Source organism: Canis lupus, chromosome 5, assembly GCF_003254725.2.
Source record: "Canis lupus dingo isolate Sandy chromosome 5, ASM325472v2, whole genome shotgun sequence".
In the NCBI taxonomy this organism is placed as follows: domain Eukaryota; kingdom Metazoa; phylum Chordata; class Mammalia; order Carnivora; family Canidae; genus Canis; species Canis lupus.
In genome coordinates this window covers 63786926-63814918 of record NC_064247.1, presented here as the reverse complement: position 1 = coordinate 63814918, position 27993 = coordinate 63786926, and the positions used below count along the sequence as shown (strand labels likewise).

Genomic DNA, 27993 nt, shown 5'->3' with positions numbered 1-27993 from the left:
TTATCCCTTCCTCAGTCCATTTAAGGATGCACTTACTTCGTGCAGGCACTGTTCTAGGCAAGAAGCGTGAAGAAAGTAAACAAAACTTTTACCTGTAGCCCTTGGTTTCTAGTGGGAGGAGGGGTGATGGCAGCGACAGACAAGTAAAATTGTATGAGACAGGGTATCAGGCAGTGGTGAGGATCATAGAGAGAAACAAAGCAGGGGCATGGCACATCTGGAAAGCAGTAATAATATCGGCTACTTCAGACACAGGCTTCTCCAATGTCCCCCTAACTCATTCTCCCCTGACCTGATTGTGCCTCAGTTTCCTCCTTTGTAAAATGGGATGGAGTGACAGCACTCCCCTTCCTCACCAGCTGTGAATACCACGTAGGGCCGCGTGGTTGAGCACCAGCAGCTGTTGTTTGCACCGCGATTCCCTCTTCCCTTTTCTCCCCCTCCTATCACCCCCAACCACTGGGCTTATATTTATTTATTTATTTTTAAAGATTTTATTTATTTATTAGAGACAGAGAGAGAGAGAGAGGCAGAGACACAGGCAGAGGGAGAAGCAGGCTCCATGCAGGGAGCCCGACGCGGGACTCGATCCCGGGACCCCAGGATCACGCCCTGGGCCCAAGGCAGGCACCAAACCGCTGAGCCACCCAGGGATCCCTCCCACTGGGCTTTTAAAAAAGAAATTAAATACCACCATTTCTTCTTAAGTGTTGTGGTTTCGGTTTAAAGCACGGCTTTTATGATTACAGAAAATGCAGACAACGCAGTCGCCCGCCGCGCGGTCCTTGACACCCATTTCCCGGAGCGGGACGTGGAGGCCGCCGGGCGCGGGGCGGGGCACGCGGACTCCGGCCCCCCGCTTGCCATGAGCCTCCGGGCCGCAGGCGGCAGCAGCGAGCGGCGGGCCGGATACAATGTAGCGAGGGCGGCGGGCGGGTTACAATGTAGCTAGGGCGGCGGCGGTCAGGTGAGCGGCGGAGGGGGGGATCTGGGCGGGCCAGGTGAGGGGCGGGGGTGCTGGGGGTGGAGGGAGCCCCTCCCGCAGCTCGGGACTCCCCCTCCCTCCACCCCCGTCCCGAGGGCGCGGGGGAGGAGCGACCGCCGGAGCGGGGTTCCGACTGCTGGGTCAGCGCGCCCACGTCCCGGGCCTCACGGGCACTGGGGGCACTGCTGACCGGAGCTGGCCCCCGCGCTCGGGCAGGTGTAGGACCCTCCCTGCCCGCGTCCGGCCGTCAGCTTGCGCTGTCCGCAGGTCCGCGAGGCCCGCGCCGGCTCCCCCGGGTGTGCACCTCGGGGAAGGCCGGGCCTCAGTGTCCTCACCTGTGGAGTGGCCGGGCAGGGGGCAAGGGGCCTGTCCCTATGCGGAGCGGGGCGCTCAGGGTCCCAGGAGGGTGTGCCTGTTGTCAGCGAAGTGCGGGAGGTGTCTCTTAGGGGTGGCTCCTCGCGGACCCGGGGCCACTCTGCCGGGCTTCAGTGGCAAATACTCTTAGAGGGCAGTGCCCCTGCGCCTGCTCCCTGCAGGGTCCGGCCAGGCCTCCTTCCAGGGATGAAGAACAGGATGTACCTTCTCCCCTGCCCTCTCCCGGGGGAATTCTAGGGACCTCCAATTGTGTCCGGGGTGATAATAGAACCTGTTTGGTGGCTGTACCCCAGGCAGGACTCTGGAGGCGAGTTTAGTGCATCAGGAGTGCTTCTGCGCTTCAGCGTGGGATCTTTCAGTGCCTCGAGATCTTGGGCTTTATTCTGAGGTTCCCTTGCATTGCTAAGTTGTCTTGTCCTCCCCTCATTTCCCCTGCCGGAGAAAGGTCCTCTCTAGAGGAGGGCAGAGGCTGGTTAGTGGGTTTCCTTCATTCCTCCTAGAGACCAAGCCTGAATCTGAGCACAGGGCTCTCTGGGAGTTGGACCTGGTGGAGCAGCTGGGGGCCGATCAAAGTCAGCTGTTGTGAGCTGCATCCCGTGGGCTTTTGTGTTGGGACACCACTTGTCTGCCCTCAGAAGCCTGAGCAAGTATGATTCTCCAACTTGGCAGGTTAGAGGCTGAGGCTGAGAGAGGTCAGATGACCATGTATTCATTCATCCATGGCCTCTGTGCCAGGCCTGGAGCTGGAAGGCACTGCCCATAAGGAAATGCCTGAAAGATGCTTTTTCCAGGGGAGTGTCCAGCCCAGAGGAAAGCTGTTGGGAAGAGCAGAAGTATTCTTTCCTTTGACCTCCTCTGGCCATATTTTAAAATGCTGGGAAGTTTCTTTGGGTTTGGGCTGGTCATCATGTGATGACAGTTATAGTTTGCTTAGCAGCAGCTCTGGGCTATGGGCTTCCCGGACATACTTAGTCCTTCTACCCACCCCAGGAGGTAGGTATTCTCCCTTATTTGTGGGTAAGGGAATAGGGTCACATAGCTCATCACTGGGAGACCCAGAATTTAAATCATGGCTATCTGATTCTTTTTTTTTTTAATTTTTATTTATTTATGATAGTCACACACACAGAGAGAGAGAGAGAGAGAGGCAGAGACATAGGCAGAGGAAGAAGCAGGCTCCATGCACCGGGAGCCCGACGTGGGATTCGATCCCGGGTCTCCAGGATCGCGCCCTGGGCCAAAGGCAGGTGCTAAACTGCTGCGCCACCCAGGGATCCCGGCTATCTGATTCTTAATAACATTAGTAACAATGATAATAGTAAGCTGTACCTGATATTTATTGAATGCATACTGTGTGCTGGCCAGGATACTAGGAACTTTGTATTAACTAATTTAATCTTCATAATAACCATATACAGTGGGTAAAATTATTACCCCCATTTGAAACATGAGAAATCGAAAGCAAAGAAGGGTTTAGGCATTTGCCCAAGACCATACATGTCAGCTAGGAGCTGTTAGAGCTGGGATTTGAATAGCACCAATTCATTTTATTACCACAGTGCTCTTGGGGTGATCAGTCAGGATTTGTTTCGGATGTAGGAGATAGAAACCCCTCTCCTAGTAATAGTGGTTTAAACAGAAGTTTATTTCTATCTCACTTGAATGAAGCTTGGGGTGAAGCAGCTCAGGGCTTCTATGTCAACCCCAATGTGGCTACTACAGCTCCACCCATTACATCTGCCTCCCAGGTGGCAAGAAGTAGGAAAAGCTGAAGAGGGGCAGTGACTCCTTTGAAGAATTCCCACCGATCTTTCTGTTTAAATTCCATTGGTCTTAACATAGTCGTATGACCACATCTAAGTTTAGGGAGGGAAATTGCGATCAGACAAAAATCCAGCGCCCCCCCCCCCCCTTTCTCAGTCAAAGAATTAAAAACAGATCTCTTTTTTCTATCTCAGCTGGATAGTTGTCTAAAAAGTAAATGCAGGTTTTATTGAGGACTCTTGCAGTTGGGGAAAAGAGACCTCAGTGTGGGACTGAGTTCAACTTGGAATACAGCTTGGGCAAGCGGGAATTTATAGCCAAAGAGCAGGGTAAAATCAGTGGGGGGAAACATCAGGGGTCAGGGATGGGGAATCTGGCTAAACTGACCTAACCAGATCTCTGGTGAGGGCATGCCAGGGTGATCAGATGTCACCCTCAGCACATTTGAGGGTGACCAGGTTATCAAGGTGGAGGTCTCTTGCTAAACAGATACAGCAGAGTTTTTGCTAGGATTGGATTTCACAGGAAGGGCACAGATGGGCCTAGGAGAAGGTTCAGGAGCCTGACTACAGTCTGGTTAGGCAAAGAATCTTTGTTGCCACTGGAGAAGATGGGGGTGAGTGAATACTGACATGGCTGGATCTATCCTATAATCGGGGTGCTTCCCAGGACACTGTGGCATGTGCCGTTTGGAGAGGCACTGGTTCAGGGCCCAGCCACCCTGAGTGAGTGACCCAAAGCTGCCAGGTAATAAGAAAGAGGAGACTAGAGCCCAAGGCACCTGTGTCCTCTCCTGTGGCGATCCAGGAGCAGCCAGTCAATGGGTGCTGGGTCCTACCAGACGAACTCCCCACCCACATCCCCACCACAGATGCCAAACAGGTAAGACAGGTCCTACAGTTAGTGTGGGAGCTTCTGACCCAGATGCAGAGCATCCAGCACTGGTCAGGGGTGGGGATGACTCTTGTCAAGGCTGTCCCATCTGGGATCAGTTCTCTTTCCTATGGAGGGGGTGCAGATAGGAGTCATAGGATTGTCTTTGATAATTACAAATTATTTTAGACCAAATAGGCACAGAGAAAACATAACTAATACCTGACCCTTACTACAAAGCTTTAAAAAAAAATCTGACGTCCTCTGAACTCATGTCACCCTGGAGGCAGAGAGGCTAAGGAATCTGGTCCAGTTCATTGAGTGGGAGGACCTGGGATACGAACCACTGCCCCAGTCAAAGCCCCTTTATCCTTGTCAGGAGCCATCTGCCCTGTGTGTTCTGTAGTTCGCTGAGCTCTAGGGAGGGGAGAGAAGTGCCAGGTGGTGAGCTAAGCATTCCCTCTTTCCTGGGATCCTAAGGTATGGGGCCATGCCCTGGCTCAGGCCAATAGAGCATCAGTGGTAATCCAGGCCAGTGAGGTGTCATTCTGGCCTACATGATGATTAAGGAGCATTCATGGAGTCTTCTCCACATTCCAGCAGAGATGTAGAGCTTGTTGGGGCACCAGGAGGATGGTCCCTGCCCAAGGCCACAGTGCAGGAAGCAGAGCAGGTCCGGATCCTGGCTTTGGCTCCGGAGTGTCCAGTACTTTGACCACTGGCTGTCATCACTGATGGTTCTGCTCAGCGGCTATAGTTTTGGGGAGCTCTGACAGAAAAGGAGCACTTCTGGTCGGGGCTGGAAGCAAGAAACCGAGTCCTAGGAGGTGTTGATTCATGGGAGCAGCCAAGCTTTTCCTTCTCAGCAGGGAGGGCATGGCTGGACTGGGGCTGAGTGAGGTATCTGGGGCCTCCCTGTGCTGGGAGGTAGGGAGCTGAGGTTCCAGACTGGTGGGGGACCCTAGGGTAGGTCATGTCCCTCTCCTAGCTCTGTTTGCTCCATCTGCGTGCCCTGAGTGGGCTGCTGTTCCTGAAGAGATGTTACCAGTGAGGGGCTGGGTGACAGGCTGAGCTGCTTTGCAGATGGGCAGAGGATGATGGCTGTGGTGTGGGGGTGTTCTAATGGGACTCTCCTGGGGAAGTGAAGGAGGTTGGTCATCCCCTCTGAAACCCTAGGACCTCAGAAAGGAGATGGGAATGCCGTGAGTCTAGGAGCTGGATGCTCATTTCTGCCTTCCTCTTGCCCTGCAGGTGGGATGCTATGGAATATGATGAGAAGCTGGCCCGGTTCCGGCAGGCCCACCTCAACCCTTTCAACAAGGAGATTGGGCCAAGGCAGCATGAGCAGAGGGCCAGTGAGGAGACCTCAGAAGTCGCTTCTGAAGGTGGGTGCTGGGGGGAGGCCTGAGTGGGCAGTATGACCCCTCACTTGGGCCCCCCCATCCTGTGTTCCTCATTCCTCCCATGGACAGTGCTGGCTTTCTCAAATAGCTGGATACCTTGCTGGCCACTTCTCTTTTCTCCTCGGCACAAACCGCCTGTTCTGTAGTTTACTTACTTCTGTCACCCCATTAGAACACGCACTCAGGTCAGGAGGGTGTGAGCTCTAAGAACTGCAGATGGAGTCAACAGAAGGCATTCAGGGTGCATGCAGAGATCTCCTAGAGTCCACACAGGCACGCAGGAATTCTTCCCACAACTACCCAGCAGCCTTGAATCCATATATGCATACATGAGGTATGTTTGCAATTAGGATGTTTCTGGAGTGCTTGGGTGGCTTAGTCAGTTGGGTGTCTGACTTGGGCTCAGGTCATGATCCCAGAGTCCTGGGATGGAACTGTGTGTTGGGCTCTGCACTCAGTAGGGAGTCAGCTTATGCCTCTCCCTCTTCCCCCACTCATGCTCCCTTTCTCTCTCTTTCTTTCTAAGATTTTATTTACTCATTTGACAGAGAATGAGAGAGAAAGAAAGCACAAGCAGACAGAGCAAGAGGCATAGGGAGAGGGAGAAACAGGATCCCTGCCAAGCAGAGAGCCCGATGTAGGGCTTGATTATAGGACATTGGGATCATGACCCAAACCAAAGGCAGACATTTAACTGACTGAACCACCCAGACACCCTCTCTCTCAAATAAATAAATAAAATCTTAAAAAAAAAAAAAAAGAAAGAAATTGAGATATTTCTCTACTACTGTTCTGTGGGCCTCTCATAGCACCATGGGTATCCACTTCATCTTCTTGGTTTCTTTCTTTTTTTTTTTTTTTTTATTTTTTATTTATTTTTTTTTCTTGGTTTCTTTCTTTTCTTTTTTTAAATTTTGGTTTTATTTTATTATTTTTTTAATTTTTGGTTTTAGATTTATTTTTTCTATCTCATCTTTTTGAATCTCTCTCTCTCTCTCTGTCTTTAAAGATTTTATTAAAAAAATAAAAAAATAAAAAAATAAAGATTTTATTGATTTATTCATGAGAGACAGAGTGAGGGAGGCAGAGACAGAAGCAGGCTCCCTGCAGGGAACCAGATGTGGGACTTGATCCCAGGACTGTGGGATCAGGCCCTGAGCCCAAGGCAGACTCTTAACCACTGAGCCACCCAGGTATCCTGGCTCTCTCTTATTTGTGCAGGCTCTGGGTTCCTTTGCAAATGCAAACAGGGCAGATACCAGGGCAGGGCTGGCTCTCCTTAGCATCTCCAGTAGGCTTTTCCTATCCACTATGGTCCTTCCCACTCCAACGTACTCCTGGGGAAAGGCAGGTTGATTGTTCTTCCTCTCTTTACTGCTTACCACCCTATGCCCACTCCAGAGGCCCTGCCTGAGCTGCCCCCTGGAGAGCCAGAATTCTGCTGCACTGAGCGAGTGATGGATCTTGGCTTATCTGAGGACCACTTCTCCCGCCCTGTGGTAAGGTTTGGTCCTGGGGTAGGAGGGGTACTGGGTGAGCCCCAAGGCAAGAGGAGCCAGCCATTTCCTTATCACCCTATCCTCAGGCAGCAGGACCAGTCCACCTCAGCTGGGGCTCCTGGGAAATCCTATAGCTGCAGCAGGGTGAGGGAAGGAGGGTGGCCTCCTCACTCTCATCTGTTCAATTTTTGTTCCATGGAAACTTTTTCTTTTTTCAGTTAAAGGCTCCAAAATTTTATTTTTAAAAAGTTTGAAAATGTTTTAGTTTTGTGCAAAGTATCTTTTTTTTTTTGTGCAAAGTATCTTCAACTTTTACTTGAGAGAAACATAGTAACATTCTAATGTAACCAAAATCAAAAAAGATTCACTCAGAAGCCCATATTTCTCATTTACTTTTCATTTTGTATTTGTGTTTTGTATTTTCATTAAAATTTTTTTGAGCCCCTCCTACAGGCCACACACCAAACTCCAAGAGTAAAGGTGTCACCATCTCTTTGCTTGGTCTCCTGGAGGAGGAGGGTGGCTCCCGTGGGCAGCTCTGTCCCTTTCCTGGGGTGAGATCAGCCTCAGTTCCCCAGCTTAGACTTGAGCCTGTCTTCCTTCCCAAGTGACAGCAGTATCCTGAACCTAGGGCCTCTGTTGGGTCCTGGCCCTGAGTCTTTATGAGTTGCTGGTGCTAGGGGTGGATGGGTGCATGCGGGCATCTCTGGGGCTTTGTGATCAAGCTGGAGGCCACTTCCTCTCCTTCGTGACAGGCAAATTGTCATTTCCCCAGCTTTCATTTCAAGAGGAAGCTCTGTAGAAGTGAGCAAAATAGCATAGCCAGAAAGGTGATTGGATTTCTAAAATAAGGAAGTTGTGTTTTGAAAAACATCCTGAATTAGGTTTTCAGAGGCCTGTGAGTGGACAGGTCCATGGGGGGCAGGTGGTACGGGGTGGTTCCTACCTTATTCTTAACTTTCCTGGACTTTGAACAAGTCCTCAGTCCCTTCTCACTGGGCTTAAGTTTCTTCATCTAGGCAAGGGAGGAGTGGGGAGGTCTGCTGTGGGGTTGACCTCCACATGGAGAGCATGCAAAGTAGCCATCTGATGCTGTCACCTGCCAACCTGGGCAGGGTCTGTTCCTGGCTTCTGACATCCAGCAGCTGCGGCAGGCTATCGAGGAATGCAAGCAGGTGATTCTGGAGCTGCCTGAACACTCAGAGAAGCAGAAGGATGCCGTAGTTAGGCTCATACACCTCCGGCTGAAGCTCCAGGAGCTGAAGGTGGGTGCTGGCCTACTCTACCATGGAGGCCACTGGAACAATGTGAGGATGTAGAAGTCTCCCATTCTAGGGGCTGAGGAGCTGAGGTAGAAAGCACCCAGAAAGGGAGGGGCAGAAGTAGGCCTTTACCCCATGTGCAGGCTCTTTCTCTGTGAGTCTCATCTCCATTGGCCAGTCCTGGGCACATGCCCATCCACTAGCTCAAGTAAGTGAGGCATGTCCTACCTTGAGCCTCATGACCTAGAGTGTATGTGGGGTGGCTTCCTGAGTGTTTCACGAAGGAGACAATAGTAAGGGTAATGGATCCTGGAGGCCCAAACCCACAGGTGTACCTGATGCAGTCCTTGGGCATGTACTCTGTATCTTGGCTGCCACTGTGTCCCTGTACTGACTTATGAGTCTTTGGGAATTTAGAAAGTAGAATATTCATTAGGGTACAAATAAGGCTTTAGTAACAAAGACACCCCAAAGTATAGTGGCTTCAAGGAATCACATGTGTACTTTTATTCATGTGGAGATCTCACAGGTGATGGAGGGTTCATACGGCAGCTCACAGTGTTGCGGATCCTGGGCCCTTTGTGTTTGTTGCTTTGCCAGTCCTCATGGAGAATCCAAGATGGCCCCATGGAACCTCTGGGTCTATACATAGCAGAAGAAAAGCTGGGAGGGGAGAGAAGGCCATACCACTCCTGCTCACACACCCTTGGCCTTTACATAGGCCCAGGCCAGTAGTGCGGTGCCGGGAAAGCAAGTCTGTCATCTGCATCGTCCAGGCCTGCCTGGGGAGTTCTGTTGCTAAAGGGAATGGGGGGTGTGACATTGGGGGAAACTCACAATATTTGCTATAAATGGTACCTGGAAGAAAAGGAAAGGAGTTGCAACAGGCTCACCTGTGACCCCTCCCTGGGCCTCTCCCCAGGACCCCAATGAAGATGAGCCCAATATCCGAGTCCTCCTGGAGCACCGTTTCTACAAGGAGAAGAGCAAGAGTGTCAAGCAAACCTGTGACAAGTGTAACACCATTATCTGGGGACTCATTCAGACCTGGTACACGTGCACAGGTGGGCCAAGACCCAGGCCCACTTCGGCTGTCTGGGCAGTCCTGGTCCCCAGGGCAGGACAGAGACCTTGCAGCTCTGCTCCCTCATCTGGCTTCTGGTTGGGTGAATTCTCTGCAGTGGACTCAGTATTTACTGAGCATTATGGAGTACCTGGGATAAAACAAGGGACAAAAGACTCTTTATGAGGCTCACATCCACATTTGCCTTTCTAGGATGGTGGCTGCAAGCCACATGTGGCTATTCAAATTTATGTTTAAACTAGTTAAAATAAATAGCTATTTAGCTCCTTAGTTGTACTGTCTCAATGGCTACATGAAGCTGGTGGCCACCATATTGGACAGTGCAAAGAGAATATTTCTATTTTTGCAGAGACTTCCTGTGGATGGTACTGTTCCGAATGAGCACACTGAATATAGACAATACAGTGCATTGAAGAAAAATAAGGAAAGGGAATAACATGAGTCAGGGAATGTGATGGGTATGGATTTAGGATGGAATGAAAAGGCATCATGTGACATTCAAGCAAAACTTGCAAGTCAGGGTTTAAGCCAGGAGTATATCTGGGGAAGAATGCTCCCATGGGGGAGTTCTCTGCAAATGCCCTGTGGCTGATGTGTGTCCAGTGTCTTCAGTGTGGACCAGAGAGAAGTGTGGCTGGGGCACTTCATCTGAGAGAAGCATGGTAGAGGTGGGCTCAGAAGTGGCCATGGGCTTTTCTGATAAGTGCACTGGGGGCCACCAGTTGATGCTGGACATGCCTAGGTTTCAAAAGAATCACTCTGGCTGCTGAGCTGAGCATGAAGGAAGGAGTGCAGAGGTACACGGGGAGGATGACAGCCCTCTGATCAGGGTGGAGCTGTATGGGGTGAGAAGGGTGCAAGACAGATATGAAAGGGAGGTTGAGATGACATTGCAATGTTTAGTCTCGGCAGGTGCAAAGATGAAGTCACTGAAGTCTGAGGTGGGGAAAACCACCAGGTGGGAGGTAGGCTTGTTAAGGAAGAGCGAGAATTTCATTTCGACAGAGTGAGTTTGATGCCCTTGTGGCATCCAGGTGGGAATGGCAGGTAGTTTGGGGTTGAGGAGGAAGGCCTGCATGCACTCCCAGGGCAAGGCTTGGGATGGAGACTGAGGAGGTCTTTGAAGTTCTCAGACCTACAGTGGGGTCTGGAGAAACTCTCAGATTAATGTGGGAATTGGGGGAGAGCTGAAGGCCAGTCTGGGCTGTAGGATGCCCCCCACTCTGAGAGGCACACTGTTGGTCTTCCCACTCCAGGATGTTATTACCGATGTCACAGCAAGTGCTTGAACCTTATCTCCAAGCCCTGTGTGCGCTCCAAAGTCAGCCACCAAGCCGAATATGAGCTGAACATCTGCCCCGAGACAGGGCTGGACAGCCAAGATTACCGTTGCGCAGAGTGCCGGGCACCCATCTCTCTGCGTGAGTGCCCCAGGAATGAGTGGGGGGAGGGGGGAGGGAGGGGGCTTTGGGCAGGTGTGAGAAAAATGGATAAATCAGACAGCGAGGGACAGCTGGGCTCCTGTGGATGGTGTCCTGTTCTCTTGGGAAGTGACAGGAGGCTGCTGCTGCTGGCACCTTTTCACTTCCCACTCAAGCAGACAGAGGTTCCAGCCCAGGTCACTTAGGAGGACCCACAGGGCTGGCCTACACTCAGCCTCCTGTGTGGCTCCATTGTCACAGAGAGCCCATCTAGACAGGAAAAATTGCACAATATCACTTACATGCCACGTGTCAGACCTTCTTCCAGAGATTCAGTAATTTTAATTCATGGGGTCCTCTCAGCAGTTCTATGGTGGGGGTCCTATTTTGTCCTGTTTACTGATGACAAAACTGAGGGTAACGTGGTGTCCTGATTTGCTTCAGGTCTTGTGGCCAAAAGAGGTTGCGTCAGGTCTGGAGGGTGGAACCTCCCAGATGGGTGGCTCCCCCCAACCATGTTTTCTATGCATTATGTCAGAGACCCTGAAGGCAGCCTCAACTTTGTAATGACCCGTCCCTTCTCCAGGGGGCGTGCCCAGTGAGGCCCGGCAGTGTGACTATACGGGCCAGTACTACTGCAGCCATTGCCACTGGAATGACCTGGCTGTCATCCCTGCAAGAGTCGTGCACAACTGGGACTTTGAGCCACGCAAGGCAAGGGCAGGAGAGCACGGGGCAAGAGCTGGTACTCAGGCTGGGGGGGAATTGGTGTGGGAGCGGGGGGAGATGTAGCCCCAAGGACGGAGAGCCAGTGCTCAGGCCTGCCTTAGGTTGGGGGGGAGCATGGTTCTGGGGGGTCATGTGTGTTGTGCTGGAAGTGCCACTCCATCATGTCTCCCCAGGTGTCCCGCTGTAGCATGCGCTACCTGGCACTGATGGTGTCTCGGCCAGTTCTCAGGCTCCGGGAGATCAACCCTCTGCTGTTCAACTATGTGGAGGAGCTGGTAGAGATCCGGGTGAGGCTGAAGAGGGCAGGGGTGAGGGTGGACCCTACTCTCCCCATGTGTCCTGGGAGCAGAGATGCCACCTGCTAAGGTTCAGTGGGGCCCCTTAGCTGTCCTTAGAGCTACAGACACTAGAGCAATGTCCAGTCAAGATATGATACTAGGCCCAGAGGCAATTTGAAAGTTTCTAGTAGCCACATTAAAAAAGTAAAAAGCAGGGAAAGTTAATTTTAATATACAAAAGATTATTTCAACATAATCAACATACAACATTATTAAGATGTATGACATTCTTTCTCTTTCTTGGACCACATGTTTGAGGATAAACGCTCCTCGGGGTTCATTAGCCTGGAAGCTGTGGTTCGAACTGGAGCTTGGCTGGAGCTCTCAGATCTGGCACCATCCTGGGGGATGGGAAGTCACCTCCTGTCCCCTCGTGACTTGGAGTGCCAGCCCCCTTGGCCACCCAGACATGCCACCTGGCTGAGAATGCCTACCTGCCCCTCTTGTCCGTAGAAGCTGCGCCAGGACATCCTGCTTATGAAGCCATACTTCATTACTTGCAAGGAGGCCATGGAGGCACGTCTGCTCCTGCAGGTCAGGCCACTGGCCCAGAGTGGGCGCTGGAAATCCAGGGTGGGAAGGGCAAAGGGGAAACAGAGAGTCAGGGCTGTGAGGACACGCTGCTCCCAAGACTTTTTCCGATGACTTTAGCTTGTGTTGTGCTTTAGCATAGTGTCTCCCATACTCTGTCCCAAGGGACACTAGGTCTTCAGTAAGCACACAGGCATTCTGTTCACAGAAGTGTTTTCTGATGACATCACCGAGGAAAGCGGGTATCACTCTGCAGAGCCCTTACCTGGATCTCCACACAGTGGACACACAAGGCACAGTTCCGCCCTGGCAGGATTGACCACACTTCTCAAGGCTCACCTATTTATTTGTTCAACAAGTGTTCATGGGTATTCACTGTTCTAGATCCTAGGGAGCAGGGAACGAAACAGGCAGGAATCCTCATCCTCACCTCAGGGAGCACTCTGCAGGTGGGAAAGAAGCATAAATGGGGAGGTGAGGTATGTGGGCAAGATAAAGCAGAGAAAGGAGGTGGTAAACGGGGGCAGGGTTGGGAAGAGGTATGACATGCTGGGCTGAGCTGGGGTGTGCACAATGTGTTGGGAGCAGCAAGGTGGCTGGCCAAGCAGCAGCGTGGCTAGGGGAGCACCATGGAAGGCATAGAGACCGCCACTATCTGTTGCTTCCATGAGCGCCCTGAGGCCTGGACGATGGGTAGGCAGTGGAAGGGGCCCTCACCCAGTGTTTGGGGTCACGGTTGCTGGGACCCGCAGCTCCAGGACCGGCAACATTTTGTGGAGAACGATGAGATGTACTCCATCCAGGACCTGCTGGACGCGCACACAGGCCGCCTCGGCTGCTCGCTCACGGAGACCCACACACTCTTCGCCAAGCACATCAAGCTGGATTGTGAGGTGTGCCCCCTGCTGCAGACTGGGGGGTATCTCTCTGCTCCCAGTCCCGAGGGCAGGGAGGGTGTTAGGTGCCCTTGGAGCAGGCACTGACCTGCCCTCCACTCTCTGCTGTTACCCCCAGCGCTGTCAGGCCAAGGGCTTTGTGTGTGAGCTCTGCAGAGAGGGTGACGTACTGTTCCCGTTTGACAGCCACACATCTGTGTGCACCGAGTGCTCTGCCGTCTTCCACAGGTGAGTGTGGCTCTCACCCTCCCTCAGGCCAGGCCTGGGAGCTCCCTGCCACAGCGGGAAGGAGGGTGAGGGAGGCCTTTGGGTGTCAGTCCTTGCTGCCTTGATCCTAATATGGGCTTAGACCCTGGTGTGTATAAGAGTAAATTTGAAGTTCTGCTGGGAACAAGCACCCATGGGGCTGGGTGGTGCTGCAGGTGTGCACATGGAGGCTGACCGGCTTCCCTTCTCCATCCACCCTGAGGTGTAGCAGCAGCCAGAGGTTCTGAAACTTTCTAGTTCCTGGCACCCTCAGTGTCTCAGAGATTTTCTTCGAACATCCCTAGGCCAAAAGAAATACCTAAAGTTATTATTAAGTACTTAGGTTCAAACAACTTAAGCATTTATGACGAAAAGACTTAGTGGATGTTTGGAAAAAATAATTTAATTCTTAAATAAGTACAATTACTAATAGGTGTGTGCCTGCTGGGCCTTGCATGGCATCTCACACTGGACTCAGATGGGTACCTCCCATTTCTGTCCCTGTGGATTTTTGTCTGGCACTTGCTGTTTGTCCTAGCAACCATGGACGTTGCAGACCTGGGGCTGCTGTCAAGGAAAGGACTGTGGCAAAAACTAATGCTCCAAATGTGGGTTCTGTTGAGCAGCAGTGTGTGTGCTGACAGATGTCAAGTACTGTTGTGTCCCTTCAAAACTATAATAGACCCCAGGACCCTGTGCACCCCCAGTGCCTCAGGTGGAGACTTCTATGCAGCAGTGGTAAGAGCAGATACAGAGGTCGAGAGTCTGAGAGCTCCAAGCAGAAGTCACATGGTAACCAGCTAGCTGCCGTGCACCCTGTAGGGGGTCTGCACTGAGGCACTGGGTCACAGACCTGGGTGCACCTGGGTGCAGACTTGGTTTCTGCCCTCTGGTAGAAACTACCTCATCAAGTTTCCCCATCTGTAGAAAGGGGATAGAAGGGCCTGGTTCATGAAGCCTGTGAAGGCTCAGTGGTAGAAATTTACATGCAGAGCCCAGACCCTTGCTGGGACTGACTCCATTCTCCCTGTCCCCAGGGACTGCTACTATGACAACTCCACCACGTGTCCCAAATGTGCTCGGCTCACCTTGCGGAAGCAGTCACTCTTCCAGGAGCCTGGTCCAGATGTGGATGCCTAGAATAACAGGCACCCTTTCCAGGCCTATCTGGCATCCGAGCTGCTGGTCATAGCCAAAGTCAAGGTGTTTCTTGTGTTCTGGAGACCCCTAGGGTACAGTCCCTGGACTTGTCCCCTGTGCTGGGCCAGAGGGGTGTACGTGGCACCATGAGGACCATCATCCTTCTCCCAGGCACTTGTTGGGACTTGTGGAAGTCTTGTCTGTTTCTTTCCTGAGTGTGCTGCTGTGAAGGCTGCAGGGCTCCATAAGCAGGGAAGTGTGGAAAGGTTTCTCACCCAACCCTGTGGGGGCCTTGGCCACCTTGAAAACCCTTGTGGGCTTTGGGGGAGTGGCTGACAGGCCCTGGGAATGCTGGCTGCATACACCCAGCGTTAGCCTGTTTTACCTACAGTGGATGGTTTGGATCTACCTGAAGGCCCCTGTCCCCTTAGCCTTGTATTTGGGGACTTCTAGTTGTCCCTGGCTAGGGTTGTTCATGACTGTCTCCTGAGAGCCCTGTTCCTGTCTCTTGAGGGCCTCTCTCTCTGGGTTTTCCTCCAACAGGGCCAGTCCAGTTCTGTACAACATGGAGGGAAGTGAGCTGTGAAGCTCTTCCTCCTGGGTGGACCAGCCACTGTTCCTACCTTTGCTCTGCCAGCTTACTATGGTGCTCCAGGCTAGGTGGCTGGGGGTCCAGTTGTAAGAAGCTGGGCCCTTTCCCAGTTTGGAGCAGGGTCTGGGGAGGTTCTAGGTTAGCCAACAGGGTTGGCTTTCTATAGTAGGCCTATTTGCCTGAGGAACTCCATGCTGCTGCCACAGTGCCTGTGGCAGACTCTGGACAGCTCAGAAACCACCAGCCAGTGGTCTTTTGTTTGGGAGTCTGAGGTCAGGCACTGGGAATATTTGCTCAAGGGAACTTTGGGCCGGAGTCCCAGAGGCTGTGCAGGAAGAGTGGGGCATGGGATGTGGAAGGTTCTGTACACCAGCTGACAAATGGAATCCCTGGACAGAGGACGAGCACCCACAGCTCTTCACTGGGGGAGCCACAGTCAGCCTCGGTATTTGCAGAGATGCTTTGTGTTTCAGAGACCCTGCCGTTGAGGGGGAGGCCTGTGGGAAGAGGACGCTTCAGGATGTGGCTTTCCAGTCTCTTGTGCCCTCTTTCCCAGACTGTGCTTGGCTGTTGATGTGCATGGTTGATACACATAGGTGGTGGTGGTGGAACATAGCCATTTGGATATCCATCACCTTCGACCGGGAAGCCCAAGAGGTGAGGTCTCAGCCAGCAGAAAGATCAGCTTAGCTTGCTGGCCGATGAGAAGGGTAGATAAAGACAGTGTCACCTCCTCCTCACTTCTCTGCATCAGAAAGGCCTCTTGCTGTGTGTTCTCATCTGCCTTGGGGTAACAGTGAGAACAAGCACTGGTGAAGTTGTGTCAATGACAGGTCCCCACCCTGCTTCCCCATCTCCTCTTCAGAGCTGAAGAGGAGCTTAAGGGCCAAATGCCCTTTTCCTACACCTCTAGATCTGCACATTTATCACCACTGCATTACATTTCTGTCATAAGGATATTGGCCATTCCCGAATTTACTGTGTAATGAACATCACATTATTGCAGTTATAATCACTGTGTCCACAGATAGTGTTAATATGCTGGTGTCTGCTGGACAAAGAGTTAGCTCCCTTTTAAACTACTCCCATTTCCTCCTCCCCAATATCTCCACCTACCCTTTCTGAATGACAGTCTTTAAACAAAATCATGTGTGGGTCTTGGAGTCCACAGCCTGGTACAAGAACCCACCAAAGAACCAGTTTGCATGGTCAACACTTCACAGAAGAGAAGCAAGGCACATCCAGCTGTAATGATGCCGCAGCCGCTGTCTCATTAAATCTGTGTTCTCTAGACTCTGGTTTGTGTGGTGAATTGGGGACAAGGCAGGGTTTGTTGACATGCAGACCAGTTGCAGGCTTAGGCAGAGCCCATAGTCGTCTTCCTCATCTAGTGGAGTCAAATGTAATCTGTTTTGGGGAGGAGTTCTTGTTGGGTATCAGACAGAGGGCTAAGTGTGTGGATTCCCCTCAGCTCCATTTCTATGAATGATGAAAACATACCCTGTGGGGTGTTTAGGCTCTAGGAAGCATTGAGCACTGAGCCTGGCATGCAGAGAATGCTCAGTACACAGAAATTGTGTCTTCTAGAGTCCTCAATGTGGAAGAATTATCTCATCAACCCAATGCAATCATCGAGAAACTGGGCTAGTCATGCAAGTCACAGGTTCAGCTCCTAGCAGCCTCTTTCACAAGCTATATCCAAAAAAGGGCCCTAACTGCAACTCAAGACCATTCCCATGTTCTTCAGAACTATAACTGCCCCCCTCCCAAATTATATTCAAGCCCCTGTATATGTACATTCTTTGTAGAATCATGATTACAGTTATGACCAGGATCTCAAAGGGGCCATGACCCAGGGAACATAAGGAATCTTCTCCTTTAGAAAGTGTCTTTATACATCATCCACACCCGGTTGCAATTCAGGTAGGCCGACAGACTGCAACCCTATGTCTAAAGAAACCAGAGAGTTCTGTTGGGGTATGAGCAGAAGGGAGGGAGGGATGATGTGGGAGGGCTGTTTGTGGGCCTGGTGCCAGCATGTTTGAGCACATACCTCCAACTACAAATAACTGTAAAGCTACACTTTGGATACTCGATAGAAGATGAAGTATGTTTTCCCTCCCTTTCAGGTGATTCAATAATATTTTCACTATTTATATTTTGACAAATACAGGCTTACAGAATTATTGCAAAAACATTCTCATTGGGCAGCCCCGGTGGTGCAGTGGTTTAGTGCCGCCTGCAGCCCAGGGCATGATCCTGGAGACCCTGGATCGAGTCCCACGTCAGGCTCTCTGCGTGGAGCCTGCTTCTCTCTCTGCCTCTCTCTCTCTGTGTCTCTATGAATAAATAAATAAAATCTTAAAAAAAACATTCCCATTTACTCATCTCCTGGATTCCCTAAATATTAACATTTGCCACGTTTGCTATATTCTTTCTCCACATATGCATATTTCTTTTTCTGAGCCATTTGGCAGTAAGTTGCAGAGATGATGCCCCTTTCCCTCTAAATACTTGGTGGTGGTGGAACCATGGCCACGGTTCAATTATGACTGGAAATTAACACTGGCATGATATAGAATCTACAACAAAACTTATTCAAATTTTACCAGTCAGCTGCTATGAATATTTAGCTGTCTTTAATTTGGAAGGGTGCATGATATGGACACCTTTAAAAAAAAAACACAAGCTAATTGAAGGATATCCTTGAATGTGGATTTTTCTGATAGGATTCAGGCTTTGTACTTTGGGTGGGAATTCCCTAAAAGCGATGCTGTGTCCTCAGTGCATCATCTGTCCCTTTCCTGGAGATGCTGGCTTTGATCCACTAGTCTCCTGTGTCCTTTTGACATGTTCCTGTCATTCTTTAAGCACTGTTTACCTTCTAGCATACTAAACTGTTCTTGGTTTCTCTTGCACTTTCCCAGTCCTAGTCCTGAAACTGTCCATTTCTTCAAGGAGCCCTAATACCTGTTAGTGGAGAATGGTATTCAGATACCAGATATGGTCGTGTGGTATGCTCATTACTAGTGGGCTGTTACTGCTTCTAGGTCCTTTTAATAGAAAGCTAGAAAACAGTATCTGACTCTCCAGAAACATCTTAAAAACCATAAGTTCACATTGATATTTCCAATTTCAAAGCAACACCACAAGGTTCTTTCCCTTTTTCATATTTGTAATTCCCTTCCTGACAGAAACCTGGCTCTATTTCCATAAATATTTGCTCAATCCTAGAACACACAGAAAGTCCCTTCCGCATTGCTAACCTATGCCTCTGTGTAAAAGCAGCTTACTAACTAGAGTTTAATAATTGTCTAGAGTTCTTTTTTGTCGTCAGCGTGAGGGCATACAATCAAAACTCGAGTGTCAAAATGGACTTCGATGTTTCTTCCTTGTCACTGTGGGTGTGTGGTATCTGTGAAATATGGTTCCATTCATATACTCCATTTTGGCTTATTTATCTTTTTTACTTTTGTGATATATTAACATGGTTTCCAATGCCAGAACTTTACCAAAGGCCAGGGTGCATAGCTGACTCAGTTGGTAGAACATACGACTCTGATCTTAGGGTTTTGAGTTCAAGTCCCTCATTGAATGTAGAGATTACCTAAAAATAAAATCTTTTTCTTTTTTTTTTAAAGATTTATTTATTCATGAGACACACACACACATACACACACACACACACACACACACACACACAGAGGCAGAGACACAGGCAGAGGAAGGAGCAGGCTCCATGAAGGGAGCTCGACGCGGGACTGGATCCTGGGTCTCCAGGATCAGGCCCTGGGCTGAAGGCGGCGCTAAACTGCTGAGCCATTGGGGCTGCTTTATTTATTTATTTATTTATTTATTTATTTATTTTTAAGATTTTCTCCATTTATTTATTTGAGAGCGAGCACAAGAGGGGGAGAGGGATAGAGGGAGTAGGAGAGGTAGGCTCCCTATTGAGCAGGGAACCGGACACAGGGCCCAAACCCAGGATCCCAGGACCATGACTGGAACCGAAGGCAGACACTTAACCAACTGAATCACCTAGGTGCCCCTTAAAAAGAAAATCTTAAAAATAACAACAAAACTTTACAAAAGGCCTGTCAAATATCTTCCTCCACACCTCCTCCTATTCCTTTCTCCTTTTCACTCCTCTCCCCTACTGGGAAACCAATCTCTTTAGTCTCTTGCTTCTCTTTCCTGTGTTTCTTTTTGCAAAAATGAGTAAGATATATATTTTCTTATTTTCTTTTCCCCATTCTTTCTTTTTTTTTTTTTTAAGATTTTATTTATTTATTTATTCATGAAAGACACACAGAGAGAGAGAGAGAGAGAGAGGCAGAGACACAGGCAGAGGGAGAAGCAGGCTCCATGCAGGAAGCCTGATGTGGGACTCGATCCTGGGACTCCAGGATCAAGCCCTGGGCCAAAGGCAGGCGCTAAACCGCTGAGCCACCCAGGGATTCCCCTCCCCATTCTTTCTTCCACAAAAATGGCAGCATACTATTCTTTTGCATGTTGCTTTTTTCAATAGTATACCCTGGAAGCCATTCCCCATCAGTTCTTCCTCTTATTACTGTTATCATCATTTACATCTAGATTATATAGTCCATTGTGCATAATAGCCATTTCATATTTGAACACTCTTCTATAGATGAATAATCAGGCTGTCTCCTCACTTTTGCAATTACAAACAAGGATGCAACAAATAATCTGTACACATGTATTTTCTTTTGTTGGAGGAGTATCTTCAGGGTACAATCCTAAAAGTGGGATTGTTAGATCAAAAGGAATCTATTTTTTATTATGAGTATCTAGTGCCCCTCCATAAGGGTTGTACCAATTTGCATTCCTATCAGCAATGCATGAGGTGCTTGTTACCCTAGAGCTTCACCAACAGAATGTGTAGTCATACTTTCTGATTATTTGCCAATCTCATTAGTGAGACGTTATCTGTGTAGCTTTTTTTTTTTTTTAAAGACTTTATTTATTCATGACAGAGAGAGAGAGAGGGAGAGAGGCAGAGGGAGAAGACACATGCAGGGACCCCATGTGGGACTTGATCTCAGGACTCCAGGATCACACCCAGGGATCCCTCTGTGTAGCTTTAATTTGCATTTCTCTAATTATGAATGAGGCTGAACATCTTTTCAGGTTCTAAGGTATTTATTTATGAATTATATCCTTTGTCCTTTTCTCTTGGTGTTTTTTTCTTAATCCTTTTTTAAAGATTTTATTTATTTATGACGGGGGGAGGGTGGGGCAGAGAGAAGCAGGCTCCATGCAGGGAGCCCCACGCGGGACTTGATCCTGGGTCTCCAGGATCACGCCCTGGCTGAAGGTGGCGCTAAACTGCTGAGCCACCTGGCCTGCCCTTTCTCTTCTTAATCCTAAGAGCTCTTCACCTATCTGGGGTATTAGCCCATTATCTGTGAGATGTTGCAAATATTTTCTTCCAGTTTGTCAATTTCTTTTGACCTTATTTGTAGTGATATTCCCCCATGGAAAAAGTTCTTTTGTTACATTTTAATGCAGTCAAATTGATTAACTTTTTAAAATTTCATCTGGGTTTTATGTCAGAAAATTTCCCAGCAGCCAGATCAAAGAGGTGTTCATCTATGTGTTTTGTAGTATTTGTATGGCTTCAAAGTTTACTTTTGGGTCCCTGACCTGTTTGTTTATTCTTATGTATCCTATGAAGCATGAATCTAATTTTACCTTTTTCTAAACGATTAACCAGTTGTCTTGCACCACTAAAAAAAAAATTCTGGGCTTCCTATCTTATTCTACAGGTCTGACTACTGCACTGATTTAATCACAGCAGTTTTATAGTTTGTTTTAATGTCTAGATGAGCTAGTCTCCTCCTTACAGTTTTCTCCTTTTAAAGAATTTTCCGGGCAGCCCCGGTGGCGCAGTGGTTTGGCGCTGCCTGCAGCCTGAGGTGTGATCCTGGAGACCCAGGATGGAGTCCGATGTCGGGCTCCCGGCATGGAGCCTGCTTCTCCCTCTGACTGTGTCTCTGCCTCTCTTTCTCTCTCTCTCTGGGTCTCTACGAATAAATAAATAAAATCTTAAAAAAAAAATAAAGAAATCTTCCTGGATATGCCTGCATGTAAATATTCTAAAAACACTATTTAATTGAAATTTTAATGACAAAATTTGATACTCTCAAGTGTCAAAATGAAAATACCAGAGAAACAGTTTCCAGGGATGTGAAGCACCTGGAAATAGGCTTGGCTGGGCCTCATCCCTTGAGGTCATCTTTTTTACTTCCAGCTTTATTTTGATGAATGTTTGGTTACACACACTGAAAAAGAGAGTTGCTTTGAGCGCCGCTAAGAGAGTTGCTTTGAGCGCCGCTTTTTCTCCTTGTACAGTTCCCTGTAGCAGTTTATTGCATCATTGATTGCTCTCGAAACTTGCATTTTCCATTCCTCATTGGGGCTGTTACTGGTAAGGACTTGCAAGCCTGCCTCGAAATGTGAAAAGGCTGTTGACAGCTCTCCTGTGGTTAGTTGGCGCAGGGCAGGTGGAACATCTTCACTCTCCTCCTCTCCTTTAGGCTCCTGTTCCAGTTGCATCAGCTCCTCATTTGAGAGATCTTCCTCGTGGGACCTCAGCAACTGGTCCACATCAGCTTCTACAACCTCTTCAAAAGCCACATTCCTGGCGAGGGTCACAATGTTTTGTTGAAGCTGTGCAATGTCATCTGTTTGGGAAACACTATGGAACTGAACACACTCAGGCCAAATCTTCTTCCACACACTGTTCATTGTTGCTGGTCTGAGCTCCTCCCAAGCTACTGCAATGTTGTCTATGGCATCCAAGATACTGTACTTACTCCAAAACTCCCTGATCATGGCTGTATCTTCTCCATCTGTTGCTTCTAGGATGTGCTCAAAAGTTCTTCTCAAGTAATGAGCTTTGAAGGTAGAGGCTATGCCTTGACCCATGGGCTGGATTGAGTCAGCTGTACTGTCATGAAGATATTCCACTCTTACATTATCAGACAGATCACTCAAATTTACTGGGTGGCATGGTGCATTGTCTAGGATGAGCAATGCTTTATTGGTGAGATTATTCTGGGCACAGTATTTTTCAACAGCAGGGCAAAAAAAGTATGTGAACCATTCCTGAAAGATGCTCCTGGTCACCCACGCCTTTTTGTTTGAGCGCCAAATCACAGGCAAATTGGGCTTGGAGTACCCTTTCAGAGCCTTGGGATTTTCCAAGTGGTACACCAATAAGGGTTTCAGCTTAAAGTCCCCAGCTGCATTGCCACCAAGAAGCAGCATCAAGCGATCTTTGGAAGATTTAAAGCCTGGCTCAGCTTTCTCTTCCATAGAAATAAACATTCCCTCTGGCATTCTCTTCCAATAAAGCCCTGTCTCATCTACATTAAAAACTTGCTGAGAGGTGTACTCACCTTCTTCAATGATGCTTCTCAGCATTTCTGGATATACATCCTTGTTTCCAGGAGCTGCACTGTTCATCTTGAAGTGGAGCAGACAATGGCGCTCCTTGAATCTCACAAACCACCCTTTACTTGCACTAAACTTTTCTGTTTGAGAGCTTCCACCTCTTTCACGCTGTAAGTCATCAAACAAACTCTTAGCCTTCTCCTGTATAATGGTGACACTCAGGGGCACATTCCTCTGGCTCTGGTCTTCAAGCCACACGTGCAGCAGGCGCTCCATGGTCTCCATGAGTGCACTTCGATGGCGTGTCAACCGAGAGGCTCTCAAGGGAGTAGCTATTTGTGAGTTCGCTTTGATTTTTTCTTTATTATCTCGGATTGTGGCTACCGTCGAGACAGCAAGGCCTAAGGCTTTTGCGATCTGGCTGAGCTTTTCACCCACTTCAAATCGTCTTAACACTTCCAATTTTAGGTCGAGGGTAATTGCTTTCCGTTCCCTTTTGGTACCTGGGATGACCGATGCATTTAGGGACCTTTTCCCAGGCATCTTTGCCACCAAGCTGTAATAAAATCACAGCAGTCTCACGTGCAAGAAGGCCCGTAGCTACAATACGCTCCCTTGCAAAACCTGGGAGAAAAACCGGGGCTGCCAGGAGGCGCAGGCAGGAGACGTGAGAAGGTCACCAAAGGCCGTCCTGGCCCCCTTTCTCAGAAACGGTGTCTTATTCCCGATTCGAAAGCAGACAGCATGGGCCTCTGATGTCAGAGTTCCCAACCCCCGACAGCACATCTGCGGGAACATTAAAAGCGGCGTGGGTCGCCGTGATCCAGAAAAACAACAAAACCCCGTGAAGGGGCGACAACGCTGCAGAGCACACACCGGGTCGCTGTCTTTGTGGAGGAGGCGCAGGAAAGCGGCAGTTCCGCCGGTGGGCGGCTCCTGAGGGGCACCGCAGCCGGCGGGCGGAGGGGGGCGGCGTCCGGGCGGGGCGGCCGGTTGGGGCGGGGGACGGAGCACTTCCGTGAGCCGCTTCGCTTGGAGGACCCGGGAGATGTGTCCTTGGCGGTGCCCGACTTAAAGGAGGTGTGGGGGCGCTGGGTATCCTCGCGGCATCTAGCCCGCGGCGGCCGCCGGGGGTTCTGTGCTGTAGGGAAGACCGCGCGCGTGTTCCGATCCCTAAAAAGTCCGAGGCTGCGGCGGATAGTCACAGAGCGGTCCCCAGCCGGCGCCGCGTCCTTACTGCGCACGCGCGACGCCGCCGGAGCCCGCGGGGACCCCCTCGGAGACCCCCTCGGAGACCCCCTCGGGGGTGTGGCGCCACTAGGAAGGGTTTGTCGCTGTTTTGCGCGTGCGCGCGCCCGAGCGCCGGAGCTGCATGAGGTCTGGGGCCGGGCGTGTCTCATCGGCTGGTGGCGGCGCCAGGGCCCCTGGTCGTGCTCTGGAGATGCGGCGGTGGCCCGGGAGGCGGCAGGACGGCCAGGACAGGCGCGAGGGCCCTGGGAACAGCCCGGCAGGTGAGCGGGGAGGTTCTGCCCGCGGGTGTCGGGCGGCGGGGGCGGGGGCGGCGGCGGCGGCGGGGGCGGGGGCTGCGCTGGGCGCCGCCATGACGCCATCCGGGTGCGCCGGCTGTCGCGCGGTAGGGGCCGGGGGTGCATCCCCTCTCCGCCGGGCGGCCCCGGGACACGGTGCGCGGCCCCCCGCCCCCGAGTCCCTGCTCTTCTCCCGTCGGCCTCCCGTGCCCTGCGCCGTGCGGGCCCCCTTTCTCGCCTCCTTTCGCCGCTCTCCGCAGAGCCCCGCACCGAGCGACTTGGTCCGAGTCGCCCTGCGCCTGCCGCCCGCCGTGTGTTCCGGGCGCCTGGTGTTCGGCCGCAAGCCCGGACCAGATCTGATAACGGACGGGGATCCCTGACGCGGCTTTCGTTTGCGGACCTCACTTCCCACCACTCTCATAACCGCGGATACTGCCTGAGGGCTTCCGTGCCAAGGGCTTTACAAGAATTGTCTCTTTTTAAGTCTTAAAACTGTCCTGCAGGAAAGCGCTGCTATAGCCCTGTTTTATAGAAAAGGAAATGTAAGTCCAGAACTGGCCAGGGACGCCCCTCACCTTGCAGTTCTGGTCCGTCCTGCTCCAGTGCCTTCACTTTTAAATACTTATGTGTTGTATACCTTCCTTGGGGTTAGATACTAAGAAATAGAATCCCATGTTTTATGGCTCTATTTTTTCCTTTTTTTTTTTTTTTAAAGATGTACTTATTTTAGAGAGAGTACAGCAAGGGGAGAGGCAGAGGGAGATAATCTTCAAGCGGACTCCCAGCTGAGCGGACAGGGTGAGTCAGGGCTCCATCTCAGGACGGGTGAGATTCTGACCTGAGCCACCCAGGTGCCCCTGTACTATTTCTGTATTGATTGATACATCCCAGGATGCAGTGATCCCATTGCCTTAATTTTTTTCTACTGCACAAATGTGGAGTTTCTGAATTTCGATCCAAGAAAAGTACCTTTGTTTTCAGACAGTAGTGAGAGAGGCAGGATTCTATGGATTCATTTTCTGTCTTGTCTTCAGTAAGGAACTTTTCTCTTTCATCCCTTTTCATTTTGGAGATGGTGCCAGTCAGTTTTGTTTCTAGAAATATGGATGAAAACAGAGCCTTTCACCTGTGGCACCTCAGCTTTGCAGAAGGCTGTTCTGGTTGTTAACACACAGTGGAAGTCAGATGGTACAGCAGTCACTGAACTTCCATGGGCCTCTGGTTTTAATTAAGAAGGAACTTGGATGATCTTTGAGGTTTTTTCCCCCCCCCCCCCCCCCAGACTGAGTCATTCATCTGTTGAGAATCAACAAGCTGGCGATATCATGGTGAACAGGACAGGCAAGAGCTCAGCCCTGTGGGCTGCTCTCTTGTATTTATAAGCTGAGGGGGGGGCTTGCAAAAGCTGGAGAAGCTGTCATAAATCTGCTTTATAGTTAAAAGATGTACCCTAGAGGTTAACACTCCTCAAGGGAAGCTTATGTTCCGGAAGCTTCCCTGCAGTTATTTTCTTATTTGGTGATCTTGCTACGCTATCCCTGCTGTGCAAGAGGAGAATGAGACAACAAACAAGTCATGGCACATTAGGTGGTTCTATGAGGTGTGAAGGATAAGGAAGCAGAACAAGGGAAGTAGAAAATGAAGAGAAGGGAATGGAGAAGGATATATGCCAGTTATTTTAGGTGGGCTAGTTGAGTGCTGGAGGAAGTGAGTGGTTGGAGTAGGTTCAATCTTGCCAGCAGATTGAATAGCCAGTGCCTGGTGGATTTGCATTTATGTGAATTTGAGACCCCAGGATAACCTGATTGATAATCAGACTGGAAGAAAAGGAGGGTGGCACTTTGCCTGTTGAAGGGAATCTTGCTGTGACCAACCTCACATCTTGGCTTTCATATGCAAAGACCAATTTAAAAAGCTCATCTAAACCAAACACCAGAACAGATGGTAGACTGTCTTGGAGTGCTGCATCTGACCTGATGTGGTTTGCTAACCCAAATCAGAAAAGGATTAAGTCATAAATTGAAATAAGAGAATTGGATGTTTTATCAAGTTTCGGAGGCCTGAACAGCAGTACCTAGCACCTCTAAGACTGTAGGCCACGAGCACTGCCTTCTCTGGGGTGGTGCTGCAGAAACCTTGGGAGGTTTGGTTTTTCCTCAGACACCTCCAGCTCCCACTTGTGTTACTTCAGGCACTCAGCTCTCTAAACTTCTCCACCTTTGCAGTGAGCATAGTAACACCTACCTTCTTAGGACAGATGGTGAGGATTGGAGGAGGTGACAGAGGAGCATCTACTCAGCTGGTGCACCCCCCCCCCCCCCCCCGCTGTTTATCTTAGTCTAGGTTTCCTGTTACAGCAACACGCCTTCATGATGTCTTCAAGGTTTTATAATTCCTTCCACATCAGGCTCTGGTCCTGTTATACAGGGTGACATGTTGCAGCAGGGAAGTTTCATTTATGGTGCAGAAGTTCTAGGATCTTCATCACCCTTACTGACTGCATTTCCTTTCTTTAAATCTTTTTTTTTTTAACTTTTATTTATTTATGATAGTCACACAGAGAGAGAGAGAGAGAGGCAGAGACACAGGCAGAGGGAGAAGCAGGCTCCATGCACCGGGAGCCCGACGTGGGATTCGATCCCGGGTCTCCAGGATCGCGCCCTGGGCCAAAGACAGGCGCCAAAACCGCTGCGCCACCCAGGGATCCCTGCATTTCCTTTCTGAGCTTCCCTGTTTTGTTTGTATTTTGTTTCTCCCTGTTTTTTTTTCCCCCCCAGAATGAATGAATGAATTTATTTAGAGAATGAGTGGGAGGAGGGGCAGAGGCAGAGGAGAGAGAATCTCAAGCAGACTCTGCTGAGCACAGATGCAAGACTCAGTCCCAGGACCCTGAGATCATGAGCCGAATATAAGAGTTGGATGCTTATCCAACTAAGCCAGCCAGGTGCCCCTTTCTTTTGTTTGTTTTCTTTCTAACGGCTTTTGACCCATAACAGTGAAAAACCTAACTTGCTCTGTCCTTAACTGGTGTTAAATATTGTTAGCTTATGGGGAAAAAACGGCATTTTCTTCTTTGAGGATTGAAGAAAATACTGGATCTGGAAAAGTGCTTGCCTTCTTTGGCTGATCAAAGATAAATTATAGTATCGTTTGGTTTTGAAATTTCACAGGGCTTAATCTTAGAATCATGTTTGTTTTTGAGGCTGTAGTAGTTTCAGTGACCAAAATTGCCTGAGGCAAAAAATGGTTGTAGAATTGGAGGAGGGGAGGTATTGACAGCAATAGCTGTAAAAACTCTTTATGAGTTTCTGCGGTGAATTTAGTTCCCGTTTGTCCTTTTTGAATCATATTTTAATGGGATGTTTAAGCGGATAAATAAAGGCAACAAGTTTACACTTCAGGCCATATCCTTGTCCCTTCCCACCTCTAATACTGCTATAAGAAAACGCCCCATCAAATTGCAGAAAAGGCTAATCCTCTCTCCCCTTTCAGTGCCTCCAGGGGATTGCATTCAGCCGCTGGCTCTTCTGGGGAAGACAGACATCATTTTCTCAGTGGCTATGTTCAAAACCACCCAAAGGTAGGTATTTTTTTCCTACATTCATTAGTATAATGGTCACTGGAACTGAGTGAGCCTTTCTCAGTGTTTCCTCCATAGCAGGGGAACCAGGGGACAGGGTGTGTGTTGACTCAGGATGCCCTATGCATCCCCCTTGTTTGCCTTCCATTTTGAGCCACACTTTAAGCTTCCCATTTCTGGATCACTACACCTTCCCATTTCTGGATCTCCATGTCTTTATGGTTTTGATATGACTGTGGAAGAGAAACTCTTTCAGAAGGAGGTTTCTAGGTGAATCTGTGTTTCTACACATTTGAATGCAAGCCAAGCTGAGCCTCATGTTTGGAAAGTAGA

General features: G+C 49.7%; 3 protein-coding genes across 32 annotated transcripts in view; 2 read left to right on the top strand and 1 right to left on the bottom strand.

Annotated features, from left to right (window-relative positions):
• Nucleotides 1-858: 858 nt before the first annotated feature.
• DEF8 (differentially expressed in FDCP 8 homolog) lies at nucleotides 859-22260 on the top strand. Of its 14 annotated transcripts, none has more exons than XM_049109576.1 (14): nucleotides 914-967; nucleotides 1861-2007; nucleotides 2478-2603; nucleotides 5249-5382; nucleotides 6802-6899; nucleotides 8015-8164; nucleotides 9084-9225; nucleotides 10502-10666; nucleotides 11253-11380; nucleotides 11569-11682; nucleotides 12187-12267; nucleotides 13017-13157; nucleotides 13279-13388; nucleotides 14444-16431. In XM_049109576.1, the coding sequence occupies exons 4-14, from the start codon at nucleotides 5259-5261 to the stop codon at nucleotides 14544-14546; spliced, it is 1356 nt and encodes a 451-aa protein (XP_048965533.1). In that variant the 5' UTR covers nucleotides 914-967; nucleotides 1861-2007; nucleotides 2478-2603; nucleotides 5249-5258; the 3' UTR covers nucleotides 14547-16431. The 14 variants fall into 14 exon arrangements, with proteins under 14 accessions (XP_025282974.1, XP_048965533.1, XP_048965527.1 ...); XM_049109570.1 differs by having other exon boundaries at nucleotides 1861-2029; XM_025427189.3 differs by lacking the exons at nucleotides 1861-2007; nucleotides 2478-2603 and having other exon boundaries at nucleotides 859-967.
• LOC112646857 (tigger transposable element-derived protein 1) lies at nucleotides 21267-23567 on the bottom strand. Its single transcript, XM_025427182.3, has one exon. The coding sequence runs from the start codon at nucleotides 23095-23097 to the stop codon at nucleotides 21469-21471; it is 1629 nt and encodes a 542-aa protein (XP_025282967.1). The 5' UTR covers nucleotides 23098-23567; the 3' UTR covers nucleotides 21267-21468.
• A 345-nt stretch (nucleotides 23568-23912) lies between these two features.
• Nucleotides 23913-27993, top strand: part of GAS8 (growth arrest specific 8) — a 59205-nt gene continuing 55124 nt past the window's right edge. For 15 of the 17 annotated variants that reach the window (XM_049109597.1, XM_049109596.1, XM_049109595.1 and 12 more), the window contains exons 1-2: nucleotides 23913-24065; nucleotides 27573-27660. The gene's annotated coding sequence lies outside the window, so the exon portion shown is untranslated. Of the gene's footprint in view, nucleotides 24066-24215; nucleotides 24623-24795; nucleotides 24879-27572; nucleotides 27661-27993 lie in introns of those variants that run through there. The other 2 variants (XM_049109589.1, XM_049109588.1) reach the window with 2 other exon arrangements.